The sequence below is a fragment of the Vicia villosa genome, linkage group LG1 (assembly GCF_029867415.1).
Source record: "Vicia villosa cultivar HV-30 ecotype Madison, WI linkage group LG1, Vvil1.0, whole genome shotgun sequence".
NCBI classification, from domain to species: domain Eukaryota; kingdom Viridiplantae; phylum Streptophyta; class Magnoliopsida; order Fabales; family Fabaceae; genus Vicia; species Vicia villosa.
In genome coordinates this window covers 128934463-128958648 of record NC_081180.1, presented here as the reverse complement: position 1 = coordinate 128958648, position 24186 = coordinate 128934463, and the positions used below count along the sequence as shown (strand labels likewise).

General features: G+C 32.2%; 1 protein-coding gene across 3 annotated transcripts; it reads right to left on the bottom strand.

The window, feature by feature from the left end:
* Window positions 1-5920: 5920 nt before the first annotated feature.
* LOC131644177 (histone-lysine N-methyltransferase SUVR4-like) lies at window positions 5921-23149 on the bottom strand. 3 transcript variants are annotated; one of them, XM_058914603.1, is made up of 11 exons: window positions 22815-23149; window positions 22592-22673; window positions 21977-22032; window positions 19825-20230; window positions 19226-19670; window positions 18498-19072; window positions 15743-16008; window positions 11405-11471; window positions 10700-10750; window positions 9330-9423; window positions 5921-6374 (listed from the first exon to the last, which is right to left on the bottom strand). In XM_058914603.1, exons 4-11 carry the CDS (start codon window positions 20053-20055, stop codon window positions 6325-6327), a joined length of 1779 nt encoding a protein of 592 aa, XP_058770586.1. In that variant the 5' UTR covers window positions 20056-20230; window positions 21977-22032; window positions 22592-22673; window positions 22815-23149; the 3' UTR covers window positions 5921-6324. The 3 variants fall into 3 exon arrangements, with proteins under 3 accessions (XP_058770586.1, XP_058770585.1, XP_058770587.1); XM_058914602.1 differs by having other exon boundaries at window positions 19825-20198; XM_058914604.1 differs by having other exon boundaries at window positions 19825-20198; window positions 21977-22027.
* Between the last annotated feature and the right edge of the window lie 1037 nt (window positions 23150-24186).

Here is a 24186-nt window from a genome sequence, read left to right as displayed (position 1 = left end):
TTAACCCCACTTTATGTTTATTTTGATTTTGACCCTTTCGATCAATCTCTTTTATGGAGAATTTATGTTTTTTTTCCGACTCCGCCGTCGGATTCAGATGTATCTTCAAATGTTTTCCTAAATTGTTGACTCTATTTTTTAAATTAGCTGTATTAAATATAAAATTCTTAAATTATTATTAATGGTCAAATGTGTTTTGAGTAAACAAATGTTTGGGGTTGGATGACATAAGAAACATGAAATCATGATTTGGTTTCAATTTAGTGTTTGTTCATTGGAGTTTTGTTCTGATTTTATAAAAATTAACAAATGGTAACATTTATTTTATTTAAATTATAATATTTTAAAATAAAATTATTATAAATAATATTAATTTAATATAATAATTTAATTTTTAATAAATTCATTATAATTTTTATGCAAGGATAAATTATCATTTTTTTCCGGTCAAGAATCAAAGATGAGATGAGAAGCGGTGGTGATAGGAAATCAAAGCTTCATATGCAGTGGAGTAGGGGACTTGCAAGGTTATCACTGTAAGACTCAAGCCAGTATTGACGTGAGTATCTGAAAGGAAAGCCTTATGTAACCCTGTTAGTTGATCTCTTTAATTGTCGTTGTAGTCTCGTGGCTCGGGACGTAGCATTGGGTTAGTTTCTTTGGAGCCGATTATGCGCGGCTTCGGGCTTGTTCCGAAGCTGGAACCTTTCGAAGACCGTTTCTTTCTGGTCACTCTCACTTACCCAGAGGCGCATGCGATGTTTGCGTTGTTGAGGCTGAGTGGGGGAGATGTGTTGAGTTGTTTCCTAAATACTGGACTGAGAGTCACTTTATGATGGGAACAACATGTATGTATACAAGGACGAAGATCGTTTTGATGAGGCTCTGTATTAGAAGGTACCCCTGTGGGGGAGGTTGAAAAGAAACGCTTGCAACGCCTTATTGAATTTGGATTGCTATAAATGTCCATTCTGGGAAGATAGAAAGGTCAATTTTAGTAATTTCTGGAAACTTCAAGCTCTTTTATTTTTAAGCTACCTGCTGGTGACGTATTTGTTTTACCAATAACTATGATCATATTATATGAAGAATGAAATACAACTATGGCGTATAAGGTGGGGAATACATTTGAACGGAAGTGACGTTGCTTTGGAGACCTTACCGACTTTACCGAGTATCTTAGGTTTGAATGCTAGTCTGCTCCTGACGAGGTCTAGCTCCCATTCTGCCGGAAGTCGATGAAACCCTCCTTTGAACGACAACTACTCTTACTTGCCTAATATTTTCAGACATGCTCTGGATGAAGACTTAGCAACTCTAACTCGACATGTATGGCGTGCTTTCATCGTTTTGGCTCTTGTTAATGGCAATCACTGGGAAGTAGCGGCTTAAAATGAACGTTCACATCCTGAAGCTCCAGCAGGATAAGTACCTGCAGCTAATAGAAATAGCTTATACATCTTTGACAATCCTCACTCTGACCAGGTGACTCATCTGGTGAAGACCGCGGCGAAGAAGAACAAGGTAACTCATTTGGTGAAGACCATGGCGAAGAACCAGGTGACTTAGCAATTGGTTGAATGTACGACAACTACCCTTAAGGAAGTTTTGAAGTCGTTTGAGAATGCTTTGCATCAAGTGGAGCATTTTCAACTTCCTTTGACTATCTCCAAGGAGAAAATTTGACTGGAATGAGTGGTCAAAGATGGAAATAATGCTTCTATTCCGAAGTAGACACGTCGACCTCTGATTTTTTGTGTCCTACCTGAGAGTACCCTGTAATATAAATAGATATGTGTATATATTGTCACTTATGGAATGAAGCTTTTTTATACGTTTAAGGTGCATTTGTAGGATTCTTAGTGCATAGCTTAGGATCTTTGCAAACTTACAAGGTCTTCCTTCGAAGTTAATTGGACGTCATTGGGCCATTTTCGGCCAAAGGTCAGTCCCCTCCCCCCACCAGACTAAAATACAATCAGGGATAAATGTATGGTCAAACCATCGCGGCATTTGAAGTGGCTAGTTGCTAGAGGGGGTGTATTGTTATCGCTTGCATGTAATTGATTGCTATAGTTAGATATACAAAGCATCTCAGACAACACCCCTACTTTAGGTGGGTAATTGATTGATGTAGAAGAACTTTGAAGTGTCTCCGACAGCACCCCTGACTTTCGGTGGGGAATTGATTATTGTAATCAAATGTATAAAGCGTCTCCGACAGCACCCCTGAGTTTCTGGTTGTGTCCTTTATGCATGTGTAAGAATTCATTATTGTAGCCAGATGTGCAAAGCGTCTTTAGTAGCACCCCTGAATTTTGGTATATCGGGATTCAATCTCGTTGTTCGTACCCCAGACTCGCCGTCAATATGTTGAAAAAACAAATATTTTAGATAATGTAGTATTTCATTCATGATCGCTAAATATTCCACACATAAGGATGTCGGTTATTGTTAGCTTGAGTTTTCGACTCCATGATTATTAGGGAAAGAAAATATCTGTTAAGGATATTATGAGTTTTTGACGAAATAGTGTGTTTTCAGAAAACCTGTCGAAGACGCATTTGATAGGAGAAAGTGTTGGACTTGGACTTAGAAATATTTTCTAAGTTTTATGGTTGGTTCGACGAAGAGATGTGTTTGATAGGGAAGTAGAGTTTGAACAAATATATACCTACCTTTTGTCCTTATCCGTTTTTATCATAGGATGCGCGGAGCTCTAGGGAGAAATAAAGGCATGCCAAGTGAAACGTGACATGCCCTGATCGAGAGACTGTTGAAAATAGTTATTTTGAAGTAGTAAATATAAGAGTCTTAGCATTTAGGATTCGTGTGTTCATTTGTGTACAAAATCTCACCAAAAAACTCAAAGTATCCGCGTGTTGAGAAACGAGTCATTTGAGAATGTGCGTGTAAACACCATTTTACATTCTTTTTACAGTTTTATGTAACTTGTTATTTCAAGATTTACATTCTTGCAATTTATCTTCAATTGCTTTTACTTTATTTTCTTTTCAAGTTTATAACATTACTTTAAAGAATCATGTAGATCAAACAAACTTTTCAATAAGAACATGAATGTAGTCGAAGTGTTCTTCATCATCAAGAATAAAATTTGAAATTTAAAGCACATGCCATAGGATCAATATAGTTATTCCTGTGAGTAACCAAAGATTCTTGTTTTTGGAAGACTAACGCTTGTTTACCAATTTTCACGGCAAACATTTATACAATCACAATATTTAATATAAATGGGACAGAGAAAACATAATCAGGTGGGCTAGCTTTTCTTATTCCTTTGGCTAGCCTCTGCCGATCTAGCCATTTTTTGGAGAAGGAATGTACATCCTATTGAGTTTTTCAGTGAGGGAGGCTACATTGATACCATTGCCACGCATTCTCTTTGATCTTTCTAGAGAGCTTGGTAAATTATTTTTTCCCCTCGAGTTCGGCGTTGAAGGTGGCCAGTTTTACCTAGAGATTGTGATACTTCAGCTTTAGATGCATCGACGAAGCTACAACGTCTAGCGTAGCTGCCAAAGGCCTTCCTAGGATACAGTTATAGACGCCCTAGTAAGGGACACCAAGTAATTATGAATTGACCATCTGGATGTCTTTCCCATCGCCTATGGCGACCATCAGCTCCATATATCCTCATCAATAGGTAGTTGTTCCATTGAATTCCTATAGATCAGAGCCTTCATATAGCCATAAGTTGTCTCTATCGAGGCCCATCTTCTTGAACAACTCCGAGTATATAATGTCATAGGAGCTACCATTGACGAGGGTCTGGGAGACATCAAATTGCCCGACTGTGGTAGTGATTACTAGTGAAAATTTCGTTGGGGATGCCTCCGACCTTCTCCAAGTCTCTCCAAGTCCCAGAACCCTAACATGGGTCGATCAGGAACTATTGTCGACGTGCTTGCATCCTTTATGTAGACAACTATCATTTCAATAATCTTTCTCTATGTAGTCTCCTTAGGGGAGAGATTTTCCTGGACGCGCCTCTAGTGATGGTAGTTATGTACGAGCATATTCCCTTATTGGCCCATCTACTTTCACTGTTGTTCCGACATCTGCAGTCTGCGAGGGGGATTTATGTTTAAGAGACTCCTCTCTGTCTTTTTTGTCCGCTTGATGTATTTGGTCGGTTGAACATTCCTAATATTCCCTTTGATGGCATCCTTTAGTTAAATGCAATCGTCAATGTTGTGGCAGTGACTCTTATGGAAGCTGCACTACTTCGATTTATCAGTGCGAGATGTTTCTCAGACAGGGTAAGGGTTTTAGACTCGCCCCTTCCGAAATTTGGTGTTGGAACAATCCTGATAGAACTTCTCCCGAGAAGCGGTCAAAGGGGTGTACTTGTCATACTATCCCTACACACCTCGGTCAAATTCGTCCTGACACCGGTGAGACTCTTTCTTGGTCGGGCGTGTAACATCCTAAAATCCTGACTCTTTATTTATAAAAGATAAACATATAATTTCTCGAATATATGTATTACACATGCTCAAAATACATCTTCAACAACAACATAATAAGAAATAGTAGCAAAACTCAAAGATTGGTCATACTTTAATCGTCTTAGTGAAATAAAGTATTTCATGTAATTAAATAATTCAAAAGAGTGTTAGCGCAACAATCGAGGGAGAATCGAGCGAAGAGCATTGTTATTTTTGGTATTTTTTTCTAAGCAACACACCTTTTTAGGAGACACACCAATTCTCCACCTAAAACCTTAAGGTGATAGGTGAGTATGTTCTTCCACTTATAAATATTCAAGTTACCACATTCATATTCAATGTGGAACTATTTACCCCATACTCACACTTGCATTATTCTCAACACTTTCCCTTAAATGTGAGTCCATAGCCCTCAAGTGGAAGCTCCAACAAGGAGGAGCAACTTCTTGAAAACGAAGAGAAGCAAGAACCACTGACATCTCAAGTGAAAAAGCAAAGAACCAGAAGTGAGAAAGACATAGATAAATCCAAGAGATGAACAAGAGTCAAGATTTCTTGGAAAACCAATAAAAGTATAAAAAAACAAAGGATTTTGGTAAAAGAAATAACTGGTGGAATCAATATCTCAATTTGACATATTGAGCCAATATGTGATTGCTTCTATTCCTAAGATAATTTCTAGCAATGAGAAAGTTTCATTATCAACGATGTTGTCACCCGAACAACCAGTCATCATGAGAGGCTGGACAGCAGTGAGCAAATTGGATTCAGGGACAAATAATCTTATTTCTTGTACATGTAAATCTTTTTCTTCAAGTCATGACATTGGGAGGTAGGCATCCCCTGAAGTGTTGCCATTGTTGTAATCAAAGGGGATTATCTCCCATCCCATTTTCAATATATAACATACTAGTTGGAATCTATCTTCCCATTAAATCCATTTACTATTACCCTCAATTTTGAATAATCAATTCACTTAATCTTTTTTTTTTTTAATAAGCATCAATTCACTTAATCTAAATATCAATTCAGTAATCTCACCAACCAATTAATAAAGTCTAATTATTAGAATATAGTTTACTAAACTATTATCTATTTAGTCTCACTTACAAATTAAGAGAGAATAAATAGATATTAAGCACTTTTCTAGTATGTCTTAATTAGTTTTTGGAAGATCCGGAATCAATTTTAAAGGTGTAAAATTGATTCTGAGTGATTTTGAGGTGTATGATTTGTAATTTCTGACTCTAGAATTGATTCTGAGTGATTTTTCTAGTGAAATTTATTGTTCAATTCACTTTCACATAAATATATTCAAACATAACTCAATTTTGTTAAAATCAATTCTACTAAACTCAATTCTGCTATAATCAATTCTGTCCACCGTCAATCCAAACACATCATTCGTCGATCAATAAAAATCCTATGAAAGAAAAACAAAAGAATTTCTAAACAAAATACGTTCTTTTAACCATTATTATTTTGTATGTTCAATATTTGCAACAAAATGATGTTGCTCCAAAAACTGGAACTATTCAAGAATATCTATCATAAAATTCATAAAAGTTCCGGCTATGTGGCTGCTATGTACCGAGACAGCACCAAAAATAAATCACTTGAAAATCTATTGCAAGCATTTTCCAACCAAAAAGGAAAATTTAACAAAAAAAACTTCAATAGTTTGTTGTCCAGGGATTCTCTCTACTGATGATGATCAAACATATTCTGCAATATATCGTCGAACATCAAATGCAGATACCTCTTTCAGTTGAGATTTGAATCCAAATTCGTCAAGTTGTGAAGTCTAAATTGTTCTGCTAAATCCAACGCGGACTGTAAAATCTCAACTATTCTATCAATGTGCATTCGTATGCTTGAGTTTTTTAGTCTTTGCTGATCTAGTTCCTGCAAAAACATAACAGAAAATATGAGTAACAAATTTTTTATCCTTTATTTGAGTTTGGAAGTAAAGAGAATGAACAACTCGGAAGATAGAATAGAATTAGTAAAGGGCAAAGAAAGATGAGTAAGCTTCCACTTTGCAAAAGACATATATTAATGTTTGGTTTAGATTTTGAAAGAAGCAAAAGTAGTTCTAGAAATATAGAATTGATACTGAAATGATTTTGAAGTGTTTGGTTCTTCTAAAATAGAAATAATTATGACCCCAGAGTTGATTATACTTGAAACTAGAATTTATAACTTTTGAGTTTAAACGCGATTTTTACACTGAAATTTGTTGTTGAACTCACTTTTATATAAATGTATTCAAACATAAATCACTTTACATCCAACTTATTTTTAACCATGATCAAATCTACAAAATCAATTCATCCAGAATCAATTCTCATTCCTGTAGAACCAAACACACACATAAAAATGTTCGGACTTCGTAGAATATTTTTAGTGTATGTTTGACTTAACTTTTGGAAGAGTAAAAAATAATTTTTGAGGTATAAAATTGATTTTGAAATGATTTTGAGGTGCTAGATTCTTTTAAAGTAGAATAAACTTTACTTGAAGCAAAAATTTATAACTTTTGAGTTTAAACGTGAGTTTTACACAGAAAATTATTGTTCTACTCACTTTTACATAAATATATCCAAACAGATAAATAACTTTACATCCAATTCACTTTAAACCAGAATCGATTAACTCATAATCAATCCTCCTCACCACAAAACCAATCATACACTTATAGCATGTTTGGTTTAACTTTTGAAAGAGTCAAAAGCAATTCTAGAGATATAGAATTGATTATGTAGTGATTTTGAGGTGTTTGATTCTTCTAAAGTAGAATTGATTCCTCATCCAAAATTAATTCTACTAGAAACTATAATTTGTAATTTATGAGTTTAAACATGATTTTTACGTTGAAATTTGTTGTTCAACTCACTTTTACATAAAAGTATCCAAACACAAATCAATTACGCTAAACTCAATTCTATCAAAATCAACTTTTTTCACCACTTACAAAATGTTCAAGACGAAGGTCTCTCTTGCTTCGAACAATTAGAGGTACACTAGACACTATGGAAATTAAAAAAGAGAGGGCATTTCTACAGGGTATTTAAAATATAGAATTGATTTTGAATTTGCTTCTTCTAAAATAAAACTAATTGAGTTTTTCTAAAATAAAACTAATTAAGTCTATATATATGTGATTAAATTTGAAGCCGAAATATGTAATTTTTAATTTGAAATGAGATTTTTATACTGAGTTTTACTATTCAAATTTTTTTATATAATGAATATATTTTATATCCATACATAAATAATTTATCTTTAACTCAATCTAAATTAATTCAAGATCAATTAATTATTTTGAATCAAACACATTAGTTTTAATCAATAAAATAAACGTGTTAAAAAATATAGGTTTCATTATAGGTTTGATTTGATCATTCTATTTTACCTCATTTACGAAATTAGGGCATCTAATTCAAATTCAAATAGTTATAGTCTCCCTCTTAGGCTATATTTGGATTGATGATACATAATGGAGTGAAATAAAGTAGATCGGAATAAAATATAACGGAGTAGGATGAAGTAGAGCGGAATGGAACATAGCGGAATGAAATGGAGCACGACAAAATAAAATATATATCTCACTCCATTATTTAGATATTTTATTAAAAATATCTCATTCCATTTTATACAACCCCAAATCAAATAGAACAAAAAATAGAGAATTAGATAGAATGGACTTCATCATGTTCCATTTCACTTCATCCATTATTTAAAAATTCAAATAATGGAATCTCATTATCTACTATTTCATTTCATTCTATATCATCAATCTAAACACTCTCGTATTTTTGTATTTAAAATAAATAATGTGTTTTTTTAAATAACGTGTCAAACCATCATATAAGAACCTTAGTAAAATTTTAAAGATAAAAAATAGACATGTCATAAATTTTCAATAAAAAAATGTGAGAATGAAATTTAAAAAATATTTGTAGAACCCTAAAAATCTACTATTGATCTAAATATTTATGTATAAAAAAAATAGTATTTATGATCTAAATATTTATGATCCATAAAAGGTATACGGAAAAAAATCTATTATTGATCTAAATATTTTTATATACGAAAATTTATTATTGATATTTTTATATACCAAAATTTACTATTAATCCAGTTAGTTTTGTAAATGATACTTAAACATAAATAATATTTATATACGGAAAAAAATCTATTATTAATCTAAATATATTTATATACGAAAAATGGTATTTATGATTCATAAAATTTTGATTCAAAAATGGTATACGGAAAAAAAATTATTATTGATCTAAATATTATTATATACGAAAATTTACTATTGATCCAGATATTTTTGTAAATAATACCTAAATATAAATAATATTTGTATACGGGAAAAAGTTTATTATTGATCTAAATATTTTTCTATATGAAAGGGAGTATATATGAACCAAACATTTATGATCCAAAAATTGTATAGAAAAAAATCTAAATTGATTTAAATATTTTTTTATATACGAAAAAAATCTATTATTGATTTAAATATTTTTTTCTTTTTTAACATTCTATTTAAAATAAATATGTTAAGTAAACAGCTGCGTGTACCAGACCAGAACCCGTGCGTTTGTTACTAGTTAATTACATGTTATTTAAAAATAAATACATTTATAATCTTTAAAAAGATTTTTAAAAAAACTAAAACTGTTTAAATTTTAAAAAAATAATTAAAAATATTTAATATAATATATAAACAAAAATTGTAATTAAATAAAAAGAATATATTTAAGTGTGTGACGTAAACATTATTCAACTTCAAAGAAAAAATCAGTAAAACAAGATATAGCACGAGCAAGAACAAATTATGAATCTGACCTTTTTGTTTCTTATCACGGCAGAGAGGGCTTCCACAACAGCATTTAAATGCTTTGATAGGATGGGTATGATCATCAAAGTCAATTCCATAATCCTGCAAACAATTGGTCGCATCTTGATCTCAGGTGATTTCAAATAAACATCAGATGAATGTATGTCATTTCTATAACAGTTTTACTGTACATATCAAGCAATGGATTGGCATGATTTCATTTTTTAATCTTTTGGGACATTTATGCTGAGAGGAATGTAGAGGATGAATTGGGCCAAATGTGCTTAGGCGCTATGTTCAACTTATAATTTATAAATTCATATGACACTTTAGATTTATTTGATAATAGCCTTTTCATCACGATTTATAACATATTTTGCTAACTTATATTTTATTTTTCAAACGTTATCATAAATAACGTTTTAGTTTATAATTCATATTTTTTTCATTTTTTTCTTGCTTTTTTATCTTTATTACTTTAACAAAAATCTATTTGTATCTTTTATAAATTATTTTAATTTAAAATAAAATAATTATGTATTAATATTTTTTATGACATTTTATATTCATCGACTAATTTTACCAAATAGTTCAATCATCAGCTATAAATTATAAGCTATCAATTATCAACTATAAATTATAAACTAGTATAAGCTATCAATCATCAGTCATAAACTATCAAATAACTTATCAGTCAACTGTTACGTGGAAAATAGACCTACGATTTGGATAGTTTATTATAGAAGTAGCCACAAACATGAGAAAGAAGGGGCTTACAAACACCTTCAGATTGGAACGTAGATGGATGACAATACTTTCTCAGAAATAAAAAAAAATATATTTTTTATACTTATTGAATGATTAATATATTTAATCTATTATACAGATGAAATATAAAAATTAAAAGAATATTCCGTAATTGAACGGAAATGACTAGAATTACCTGATGTCAAAATTAATTCCCAAATCAAATTTGATGGTCCAATAAACCATATAAATTGCTCCACATTATTCATTTTCATCAATTCACTAAAAAAGTCTATGTTAATCTTTTTTTAGCCTCTTTATCTTGACTTAAAGATTTATTTTAGCTTTTAAAAAAAATAGTATGTTTTATCTCTTAGAATTTCTTTTCCATTCTTCAACTTATTCGGTTTAATATGATTTAGTCATGCAGTTTGATCGATGATCCAATAGTTTGACCAATGAACCAGTAATTCAGTATCGTCATCGATTTGGTGATCAGTTCAATTTTTAAAATATCGACAAATACTTTTGAAAAATTTATTTTAATTTGAATAAATTCATAATTCTAACTACTCTATTATTTTTTTAAAACAAATAAAGAAAAGGTCTCAGAATTGTTTAATGTACTTACCCATGTCAACTCCTCGTATGCACTCACATTTCTTTTTGTAAAGAGGGCAAGCTGCATACAAAGATCAAAACAAGCTATAATACCATCCTCTAACAATTAATTTTCATAATCCTCCATTTATTTAATAAAAAAAAATAACCATCAACCATTTGTTTTAATTAACACATTATGAGAAAATAAAAAATAAATTCTGTTAACGCAGATTAAACTCTAAATCAAAAACAAGGGTTTAAATTCACTAGTCCTAATTCTGAAGTAATTTATCTTTGGTGTGAAGCATAATAAACGAGTCCCTCAATATTGTTCATTTATTATAGAACAAAAGGCACTGACACAATAGTAAAAAATAATATAAAAAATAACAATATAGAATGAGTATAATTTAGAGGCTAAGAGTGCAAATAGAATTTAATATCACAGACCAACTTGAAAAAAAAAAAGTAGACTTAAAAAATTCATCCTTAATAATGGTAAAACTTAAAAAATACAGCCTTAATTTTGCCTACTATATTTATTGATGATAATTTAAAAATAAAATTCTTTATTTATTCTATAAATATATAGAGGTGGTTGAGCTGGATTAAGAAGAGGTAGTTAAGTTAAATGAGTGTAATCTATTATTTTAAAGTTAATCTTTAACCACAATATGTACTTATATTTTTATAGATAAACAAAATTTTGATATTTATAAATATAAATTCTCACATGATAATAGTGACGGTCAGGTGTCTCCACTTCAACAGGAATATCTATTAGATTTGCATCGTTACATCTGAGAAAATAAAAACATATCAACTTATAATAAATATACCATAATATAATACAAAAGAACTCCAAAAATAACCATTAATTAACATATATTATAAACTAAAACAAGTGAATTAAATTAAATATAATGCAATAAGATATATATAATAAAACACAATAGAAGATACATATAATATAATGAGAATTTAAAGATAACTATCAATAAATTAAAGGAAAATCTAAAATTCACTACAAATTTTAGTTGAATACTTTTTTTGTGCATATTTACTCTTAAGAGAAAACAAAATATATCAATAAAAGAAAAGTAGAAAGAGAAAATGTTGTTCCATGTTAGATTTTGACATAAACAAAACAAACAAAAAGAAACAATCATAAATTAAGAAAGAGTATAATAAACTACTATGAATTATATAAATTAACTTATAAAAAGTTTAGATATTAATCAAATTAAACTAAGCCCATAAAAATGGTTAATGATTATATTTTATAACTGAATTTCTTAATACACCTTTATAATATATTTATTCAACATTTTACCGCTGTTTATTTTTACTGATTTAATTTTTTTTCATATTTTTATGGTACTGAGTACTGACTATGATTATGCTAAAACAAAATATGTTTCTGATTCTGCATAATTCGGATATGTATATCCGAAATAACCTTCATTTCAAAAAATAACAATAACAGGGGTTATTTCGGATGTGTGTCCGAAAGCTACCATTTGGTGCCTTCGAATATGTATCTCCGAACCTATTCGATAAAAAATTAAAATGTGTAAGTTCGGATATACATATCTAAATTAAGGAGGTATTTTGGGAATTCGCCAAAGACCCCTAAGAACCACAAGGTGCATTAAGAAACTCTCACTTTATAAAGATACGAACTTTTAAGTTACACTTATTAGAGTATAGGATACAGGAATCAGGGCTTCCCTTGTAATGGGTATTGGGCTTTGGCCTAATCCTCTCCCCTCTTCTTGTGTAACAGTATCAGTATCAGTTAGGATTCTATTACAGAGCCAGCCTTCTTTAAAAGGAAAACTACAACTAAATTATAGTTAAGAAATCATTTCACAATTTCTGTTATTCTCTCTGTTTCTCTCTTCTGTCTCTCTCTTTTCTTTTTCTTCTTCCTTTATTCTCTATGTGATTAGCAGATTCTAAAATGGTATCATAGAGCTTCTTTGATTCTTTGCACCTGTTTCTGGCATCAAGAGCTACGTCCTCTGCATCGCACACTTCCACAGCAAGCGAAGTGATGCAGTTTCCGCTGTTGCTAATACAAGCTTCAAACAGAAAATTTCTGTGAAATTGGATGATTCTAACTATCGCCAATGGAAGCAACAGGTCAAAGGTGTGCTTCGAGGTACGAAAATGGTGAAACACATCGTTGCACCTCAAATACCTGAACACTTCCTCTCCACTGCTGATCAGGAAGCTGTTTCTGAAAACCCTAACCATGTCGCGTGGGAGGAACAAGATGCTTTGCTCTGCACGTGGTTGTTATCGACCATCTCTGGTTCACTCCTCTCAGGATTCATTTTGCTTCGCAACTTGTGGCAAGTATGGGAGGAGATTCACTCTTACTGTCACATGCAGGTGAAAACGCGTTCAAGACAATTGAGGTCTGAGTTGCGATTGCTTTCCAAAGGCACGCGGTCCAATGCTGAGTTTCTAGCTCGAGTTCCTACAATTGTTGACATGTTGATGTCTATTGGTGATCTTGTGCTACACCGTGATCAAATTGAACTGATCCTTGAAATCTTACCAACTGAATTTGATTCAGTTGCTGCTATTAATTCACGACCTGATTACGTTTCTCTTGATGAACTTGAGTCCCTACTTCTTACTCAAGAAGCATGTATTTATAAGACTAACAAAGAAGTCATTGAAGTTGTGTCTGTGAACCTAACTCAAGGAGTTCCACAACCTCAAAATCCTCAAACTTCTGAAATGAATGATCCAAACCAGTTTAACATGCCTACATATGGTTTTGGTGGGCGTAGTAGAGATAATCGTGGTGGCCGGTTCAGAGGTTGTGGTGCACGCAGTGGAAATAGGAACTTTGTTCAGTGTCAGATTTGTTAGAAACCTGGACATGATGCTAGCTACTGTTACTATCGCCCGCACACAAGATCCTTATGGTATACCTCCAGCCTATGGAAATCTTGGTATGCATCATCAGTCCAATGTGTGGACACAACCTGGATACATGGCGCCTAATTCTAGCTCTTTCTCCTCACCCAGGCCTGTAAATCCCTCTATGCAGTCTCAAATCTCAATACACAGCACCAAGGCCTCAAGCTTTAGTTGCTGGCACTGACTACTCTCCATTCTAAAATCAGGTCTGGTACCCTGATTCTGGAGCAACTCACCATGTCACCCTTGATACCTCAAATCTCATGGGTTCTATTTCTCTCTGGTTTTGGTCAAGTCCATGTGGGAAATGGACAAGGTTTGGCTATTACCTCTCGGTTCTATGAATTTTACTTACAATATATGCCATAATACATCTCTTAAACTGAACAATCTTCTCTTAGTACCTTCAATTACTTAGAATCTTGTGAGTGCCAGTCAGTTTGCTAAAGATAACTTAGTCTTTTTTGAATTTCATGCTAACACTTGTTTTGTCAAATGTCAGGCTACCTCTAAGGTGTTGCTGAGTGGCTCACTTGATAGTGATGGCCTTTACAAATTTGATAGCTCTCCTCAACCATCCTCCTCTCAAGTCCTCAGGGTCACAAAGCCAACATCAAGACACAAGCTCACTTTATCTTAGAAAGGACCTAGTCTAGCTTTACTTATCAGTTGTAATAATGTTAGTCCTCATTCATCTAGTTCCAGCTTGTACCAAATATGGCACCAAAAATTAGGGCATCCTAGTCATAAAACTTTAAAGCATGTACTTCAACTTTGTAATATACACATTCCTAATAAAAGCTTAAATGATTGTTGTAATGCTTGTTGTATGGGTAAGCATTACAGGCAGCAATCTCCTGTCACCTCTTCCTCCTGGCACCTCTTCTTGTAGATACACTTATTTCCTCACTTGTGTTGGTGCTTATAGCCGGTACAAGAGAATTTAACTTGCCACCCTTAAAATTAAACCTGCCACCCCCCTAAAGCTATGTTTTTACCATTATACCCTTGTTTAAATTTACTAATTTTCAAAAAGTTTATGTTTCTACCGGAAATTTCGAAAAATTACCGGATTTTTAAAAATTTATGTGAGCTTTTACCGGAAATTTTGAAAAAATTACCGGATTTTTCAAAATTTCCGGTATTTTTTGCAAAAAAAAAAAATACTATAAATTTGAAATTTCCGGTATGTACCGGAAATTACACTAAAATTTCCGGTATGATGTACCGGAAATTTCCTTTTAACTGAAATTTCCGGTATTTTTTGAAAAAAAAGACTGGTATGTACCGGAAATTTCAAATTTCCAGTATACCAGAAATTCTTTGTATCTCAACATTTTTCAACAAGGGTAAAATTGAATTAAAAAAATATGGGGGCGCCAGGTATAAAAAAGGGGTGGCAAGTTAATTCCTCCCTGTACAAATGGGTTATCCCCTAAAACTAAAGTCCCATACACTCACAAATTTTGTTCAATTCAAAGCTCTTGTTGAGCTACGACTTAATCTCAAAATAAAGGCCGTCCAAACTGATGGTGTTGGTGAATTTAAACCTCTCACTTCCTAACTTCTCAGGGAATTATTCATAGAACCACATGTCCCATCATTAAAATGGGTCTCTTTAGAAAGGAAACATAGAACTACCTCTTAAATTTTTTCTTTGTCCATTTTTTTACAAGACTCTTGAATTTCATAGTGCTTCAACAATTCTTTTATTCATATACTCTAATTATTTTTCTATAACATGCATATTCTTAATTATGTTTGATGCTGTATTTATAAAATTTTATTTTTATTCTACTTAATTCTGAGTGGAAAGTAAAATAATTTATGTTTGAATATATTCATGCAATTGTTTTTTTACTCTTCTAAAATGAGAACCAAAAACACACATAAAATAATTTTTTCATAAGAATAAGTTTGTAAAATTATACAAAATAGTCAATAAACTTAATACTTTAATTAACTTTATTAATTCCTGTAATTAATTTTACGAGGTCTTATATTTAATAATGGAGGTAGGAAAACATAAAGTATACTAAAAAAACAGCATTGCAAAATACAACCTTAAAGAAAAAGTGTTTGAGGTTATTCAATTTAGTCAACGAGAAGTATTTTATTGAATTTTGAAAATCACCTGTGATTGATGAATCTTGCAACATTCCCATTATGTGTTGCATCCAAGCATAATGCTTCCTCATCCTTTAGTCCCACTTCTGAGCCCCAGTCCGCATCAAGCGTTACAGGATATGTATGTCTGTCATTGCCGGTACTCATTACAATCCTATCATATAATTCTGTGTTAGTTAGAATTTCTCCGGCGTATTCACATACAAAGCTTCCCTTGGGCAAATCTTCTAAGCTTCTAACGCCCCAGCCCTTTCCCTGATCAGTCAGGAACACCTGATAAATAACATAACGTGTCAATCATAGAAAAACACAATAAATTTGATTTATCAAATAAAATGTTGCCAATTGCAGCAAGATGAGTGAATTGACTGTTGCCACACTAATAGAACCAAAGTAATGCAGTGACCCTAAAAACATACAGGAGTTTGGTACTACAATATGATTCCATAAACTTAACTTTTTAATTTTAATCTAGAAGTTTGGTTTTCTGACAGGTATATGATTTTTTTCACTCCAAAACGATGAGAAATAAAATGAGACATAAACTATCGAATTCAAATTGAGTGGTTGAAATAGATGAGGACTTTGAAGGTGTTTGTCACATTAAAATACCATTCAAATAGTAAGGAAAATTTTATCGGACAACATGGAATGTTGGCGGTAAAAAACAAATACCAAAATAAAAGAAGTTTAGTAGAAATGAGAATGTTGTGTTGAGTGTATGGTAAGAATAGAGGATATAGAATTAGAAATGGAAATATTAGAGAGTGTTGTGGTAAACTCATAGTATAAATTTGGTATAAAGTGGGTTGGCTACATGGATTAAATTTTGTCATAATGTTCTATCCAAAATCATATTTCTATCCAATTTGTTAATCTCGAGATCTTTTTTAATAGTTTCTCTTATATTTTTTTAGGTTTCCTCTCCCTCTAGTTGTTTGACTCCTCTCCATCTGAACTACTCTCCTTACAACACAATCTACATGTCTTCTCTTTACATGTCCAAACCACTAAGCATATTTTACACGCCATTTTGTTCATTACAGTTTCAAATGACAAAGTGTTCATTACTAGTTTCAATCACCTTGTCAAGATCTGAAAATAAGGAGATTATTTGACACATAAACATTCGACAGGAAGACAAATGCTAGTAGCCAAGGAATCGATTATCATTTATCAATGTTGAACTTCAATTTTCGGGATAAAACTCTTAACTAGCATCACTGAATCCTTAGCTTTTGTTGTTAAATCATGAACCCTTAATCCATAAATGCAAAACTAGTTAGTACTTGGTATAGGCTGTAGAATTCTGCACAGTGCAAACTGCAAATTGATAATTGTGTATATGCATAGCAAAGGTTTTGTACTCTTTTTTTTTAATAAAGTTTGTATACTCTTATATGCTTCAATGATGACTATTATTGACATGGGTATTGTTTAAACTTTTAATATACTAACAATTCACTACTAACCATTTGTCATTGAGAAAAAAGTTATCTAGAGGTAAGAACCTAATTTGTAACTTTAAAATACTGTGTTTGAATCCTTCAAAGAAAGTTGTATAATGGTCACTAATACTCACTAGAAAACTTCAAAATTTTAAAATGTTAGCCCCTATTTACCAACCATTAAAGTACACAGCATAACAATAAAAAATAGTGAAGGTTTTGTACCAAGAAAAGCTTATGTGATAGAATATAAAACCATAACAAAAAGAAAAAGTAGCTACTTATATCTCCTAGTGCTGTAACAGTTAGGACCATTTGCAACACAAGGGCAAAAATATCATGAACATTGTCATTTCTAAGCATAAATCACTTTAAATTCAACTCACTTTTAATCTAAATCATTTTTTGTCACCACAAAATTAAATGAAGACTTCATCTAATAACCATAACAAAATAAAACTAACAAAAGTAAATAAATATTTCAACAAACAAGTTGTAAAAGTATTCAGACTTCAGAGAATAGTTTTAAAGAAATAGTGGATCAAAGACACAAATCCTTGACTAAACATATTGCAAATCTCACCTGCCTTAACTTCATCTACTGACCATAACAAAGTATTACTTTATGAAGCCCGAACTCGGACACGGACACGGGACACGGATACGGACACGAGGACTTCGCTAATGTAGAAAATATAGGACACGGACACGGCTATATATATTTTATATATTAATATAATAATGCAATGTATGAGCACAGTTTATAAAGAGTTTAAAACGAGAAGCAAAATTTATATATATTTAAACTTAGTACTTTCAATCAACAAAAATAAAAACATAAATCCACCAAAACAAAATAATACAAATCATATCATAGTCACTCCATATTGATAAAACTATCCTATAAATCGTGGAATAAGAAAAAAAAAGAAAAGGAATCATGTGTTATTTACTTATTTTTATAGTGGAGAAGCGAAATATGAAAAGTAAAAAAACTCTATTATTTTTATAAATAAAAATATGATAATTATTGAGTTGGGTATTTTTTTATAAAAAAAAATCTAAAATTTTCCGAGTTAGGTGTGTCCTTTATTTGAAACAAGGTGTCGTATCCGTGCCCGCTGCAATTAAATTATTTTTTTTCGTTGAACACTGCAAAAACGTGTCAGATACGTGTCGTACACGTGTCTTACGAGTATCCGTGTCCGACACGTGTCCGACGCAGCGACACGCCTTCCGAATGGCGTGTCGGCGCTTCATAAGTAAATAAAATTATCATCAAATAAATTGCAAGTCATTCAGAGAAAAGTTTACCTGCAATTTCCGGCTTAAACCTCGTTGTACTACCCGATTCCCACACTGCATGTCACATCCACATTTCCTCCAGCACTCCTTTATAAACTTCCTAACCAGATGTCCCCTGCATGGTTCAGGTTTACTCTCGTTCTTAGACCTCTCAATTGGGCATTCTTTACAATACACATAATGATGAGCTTGGGGTTCATTTATGCAATCTGCGAGAAACTTTTCTTTTAATAAACCATTCGAAGAGTAAGCAAACTCTCCACCAGTTTCTTGAGAGCAAGCACAAGGAAATGATAAGGAAAGACAGTCGCCAGAACAATTAGTACAGCAACCCTCATCCGCAATCCGAGCTAGTGAAATATTGACATTGGCACACTGATAGATTATATTAGACGGGATATAATTGAATTTCGGAAACTCCTCACTTTCAGTTTCATCTAATAATGAAACTTTAACATTTTCAGAACCTTTTGTTATGTCATCGACATATCGAAAGAATTTCTTTTTATCTTCAACAAGAGCTTGTCTTGACCCCTTTGATAGGGATTTGACAGAAAGATTTCCATTTGAAGCGCCAAGTGAGCCTAGTGAAAATCAAAGAAATTCACAAAGCAGCATACATATCAAGAAACTTCAAACTAAGTTCAGGTTTATAACAATACATGCTTTTCTTAAGACATCAGACAACAAAAGGAAAATAGTAAAAGACAATCAATTAGAAAGTCTGTCATAATTACCATTGTAACTCGTAGAAGAAGCTCCAGCACGAAACTTAGGCTTCTCAGTTCCTGATGTTGTAATCTTCTTCTGATGGTGATCACTTGACATATTTTTCATCAGAATAGAAGGATGGCTAGATTCCTCTGAATAAAGCCCTGCAGATGAAGCTGCCCCAGGATAACTTTTTTGACCTCTAGCAGCCATGGAAGGTAAGCTTGATATCCTTTCATCGTCACTCAATCTTCTCTGTGATAGAAGTTTGTGTGATGATGAAGTTTGAAATGATTTTATACATTTCTGTTTAAGAGTCTTGACAGGTATGTCATTGTCTTCTACAAGCACCACTTCTCTTGAGTTGGCAGCTGATGGAACACTGTTGTCCCTATCTGCCAAGTGAAGTTTCTGTTTTGGTCTTTCCCCATCGTGAGAATTGAGTGGAACTTTTCTCTTGTGTTCTTCTGGCTTTTAGAACGAAAATAACAATGAGTCAGGAAACAAACTAACAATACAAGTTATTATAAGGACAGAAAATTAGCAAGTAAAGACATACAAAACACTTTGATGAAATCAATGTTTGTTTATATATATAAAAACTAGCAAAGGATGTTCAAGAAACCTTATCTTCCTTTGACTCTTCCTTTGACTCAAAGTACGCATCTATAAGAGCCCGATAGTTGTCATCTTCAATAAGCTCCCAATTTTTATCGAACACTTTAAGCAAATTTCTCAGCACTGGTTTCACATCTTCCTTAGAGATTCCTAAATCCTTCATAGCATCATAGGCCTTAATAGCCCTTGAGTCATTCGAAGCATCATAGCCCTTAGTAGCCCTTGGATCAGTAGTCATGATAGTTCCAAAAGTAATTTTGCACAATTCTACACTATCACAACAGCTGCTCGTATGCCAAGACGTTTTGCTACTCCAAATGGCCTTTTACCAATCCTTGCTATCAATTTGAACTTTATAAGTCACAATGGTTAATCTTTTTCCTGCAAATCGCAAAATGAAATCATAGCAATGCCTACAAAAGGGTCAGTGGATTAAACAGAAAGTTATTGTAGAACAAATAAGAACAAATACAGTACTATCAGTATATTTCAAGAGAACTTTACAGAAGAATAATAAAATAAAGGAAAACATCAAAGAGACGTCTTTCTCCATATTCTATATAGTGCAAACTTAAGGTGTTATTACAGTAAACTGACAGACCTTGATCCAACACTTGCGAACTGAAACATCACAAGTTTGTCAACTTTTAGAATAGAAATTTTTCATTGTTAAATAACAGTTTAGGAGAAGAAAAGGCCATCAAATTTCAATGCAAGGGTATGCTAGAAGTTGTGGTAAGGGTTTTATAGCAGTCCTTCCTACTTACCTGATTGCCTACCAAGGAAACTACTGACAAATGTGAAGAGTTAACTTAGAGGGGCCTTTTTCAGTATCTTTTGCTTTAAGGTTTTGCTAAAAATTTGGAGCAGTTGGAATACTATTAAAACGAAACTATGCTTATGTTTTGATTGCTTACATTCCAATGTTTAAAATCTTCTTACGAATGTCAGTTTTTGAGAAAACAGTCTTTTAGGCTATGTTTGGGAGTTTGGAGGAGAGGAGAGGGGAAGGCTTCCAAAAACAAAATTTTAAAAAAATGTAGGAAAATATTTGACAATTTTTGAAAAAATGAATTTGTTTAGAATGATAAAAGAGTTATTATCATTACTAAATTTTTAATTTTCAAAATAGTATAACAACCTAAAAGATATTTGGAAAATTTATGTAAGCCCTTCAAAACCCTCCAAAACCCTCCTTCAATACAATTTTTGAGTTCCCCCATTTTATGGAGTTTTTGATGTTATGAATAAACTCAAACCCTCCAAACCCCTCCTACCCAAAATCTTTTTATCCTTTTCACCTAATTCCTCCTATTTTCCAAAGCCCTCCCCTCCCTTCCCCTCCAAACTCCCAAACATAGCCTTAAAGTGAGATTGTTCTAAAAGTGCAAATAAAGATGTAATTAACAGCATTAGCAACAACCAAAGCATTATTTCACTAGATGAAGTCAACTACAAATTAAACAAAGCCATGATAATCTTTAGTATCCCTACATTCCAATGTTTAAAATCTTCTTACGAATGTCAGTTTTTGAGAAAACAGTCTTTTAAAGTGAGATTGTTCTAAAAGTGCAAATAAAGATGTAATTAACAGCATTAGCAACAACCAAAGCATTATTTCACTAGATGAAGTCAACTACAAATTAAACAAAGCCATGATAATCTTTAGTATCCCTACATTTCATCAACCCTGCATAGATAATATGCTGATTTCTTTTTCTATCTTGTTGTCTTTGTATGATGGACCTGAGTTAAGTTTTATTCGCCTAGTTTAAGTTATAAGCCTTGACAGCTTAACCCACTACAATTCAAGAAAATATAAACTCATACCTGTGCAGTGTTCACTTCAAAGGGGTCACTATGCATTTTGATGAAATACATACATAAAACGTTTCAATTTAATATCATAACCATATGTTAGTATAGTGGTATATAAGGTTAAATCTAGTGTGCCATGGATCAAGTCCTTGAATTGGCATTTTTTTAATGAAATAAAACAATAAAAATAGAAAAATTGGAGTTGATGACTCGAACCCGCAACCTAAGAGTAACAAAACGAGTTCTAAGCTGCTGCGCTACTTTCTAAGGTTCATTATTATGCTCAATAATTAATATACCAAAAATGCATAGGCTCCTACAATAATGCATTTAATTTTTACCCGGAGAAGGAAAACTTGATTAGCTTTTTGCTCCTTTAGAAAAACAAACTTCTGTTCTGCATCAAAACAGGAAAGAGTGGCGCCAAAGTGAGATATACAGCAGTGAACATTACAAGGCTTTTAAAATTTGGAATCCAATCTCGGGAAAGTAGTACATAAGCCCTCTATTATTATACAAACCAGATATATCAGTTAATCAACAAGATTAAAAAAAAAAAGTCAATTTTAAATTTAATAGTGACCAAAGAGAGTAAGGGTTTATGTATAAGCTATAAAAAAAAGTTATAAGATGTTTTCATAACCTATCACAGAGAGCTTATAAAAAAGTTGAAAACAAGTGTCATAGTTTGTTTCCATCAACTTTTCCAAACAATCTCACAAATGATCATGCCGATACCGTTAAACAAGTTTAAATAAGTCAGTCCAAACAAACGGTACCACCAATACCAATAGATATAGATAAACGTCAAATAAGTCAATCCAAACATTCCACAGCAATAGATAAGTAATGTGTATTATAATCGTTGAACAAGCCCCTTTCACCTCATTTTGCTTTGGGAACACTAAAATATAACTAATGTGATGAAAGAGTGGCACATTATAACGAAGACTTACTGTGAAATAGTACTCTTCCAGTGAATAAGCATTCAGCAAACGGAGACAAAACCAAAATCACGCTGAGCCACTGAACTGAATCCTACACAAACGAAAAAACGTAGGTTAAATTTCCATTCCAATTGACATTGTCATTGTCTCGGAACCAAAACCCTCCATGCAAGCACTATCGTCAAAATACAAATAAATTTAAAAAAACACAAAATCGATTTCACACACATACATGCAGTAGCTCTGATGAAGAAGTAATTTGAATGGAAGAATGAAAAATGAATATCAAGAATGAAATGACGGAAACGTGATTGATCGATCTAACGGCGAAGAAGAATGAAGCTTCCCTTGAAACACACGGAACCTGAACGTGGCGTGTAAAAATCGGAGCGAAAAGGGAATAGCAGTAGTAGTGGAGACGAAGAACGAGTTCAAGAATCGTAAACCCTGAAAAAAGAGTAAGAATGTGTATCCCGTTTTGCTCCCAAAAATCAGTGAAAAAAAGAAGAGTGTGCGACTGCGTTGGTGTATTTAGTCAGGGGAGTCGGAGAGTCGCGGGTTTGATATTGGGTCCAGATTATTGTTATATAGTACATGAGATAAATTTGTCTTTTTTATTCTCTAATTGGGCCTCGAGAAGCGAGTAAAGAGTAAAAAATTAGATTTAGAATATGATTTGGCAAGAGATCTTGATTGCTAATTGACTTTCTAAGGAAAAGTTTTGAGACACACTTGAAATTTCTTTCAAGAAAAAGAGTAGTAACACTTAAAAATTACCTATTGGAAAGAGTAAGAATCAAAGGAATTATTATGATGTTTAATGCTTATAATTGATGTGGAAAGAAAATATATTTACCTAATAAATTGATCTAATTGTTAATTTGAGATTAATTGATTCACTTGTTACACATTTGTCATATCATAAGAAAATAGTTTATCATAGTCTACCATATTTACTAAGCTTGAAATCCGATCCCTATTACTTCTAAGTTCATATTAAGTGATTCACTAAAAAAAAATGTAGAGATGGAAAATTGATTTTGAAATCAGGTTGAAGTATTAGATTTTTTAAAAATAGAATTGATTTTATATTTAAAATTGATTATGCTTAAATTTAAAATTTGAAACTTTTAATTGTAAACGAACTTTTATTAAATTTCACTGTTCAAACTAATTTTACAGAAAGTTAGGTAAGAATAAATCATTTTACATTAACTCACTAAAATAAACATATGCGCAGCCCTTAGTGCTTAACTGTGGATATGTTATTTGAACGGAAGTTTAATTGGCTTTACCAATTTATGAATTTATTAGTTTAGAGTGATTCTAAATTCCTGATATATCTCATAATTTTAATTTGAACAACAAAGTCATTGTTTATACGTCAGTTAAAATTTCTCTTTAGTTTTCTTGTTTTCTGTACCAAAAAAATGTTTTTTTACATATCTTCCTCATCTATTACTGTAAAAAAATTACCACTGTCCCTAGTTGGAGGGAGATCTTTTTGGCATAAAGAAGAAGATCATACTATTTTATTCATTTTCTTTCGACATTTTTAAGATATGAATTGTTAATTAAATCATTTCAATGAATAAAAATATCAT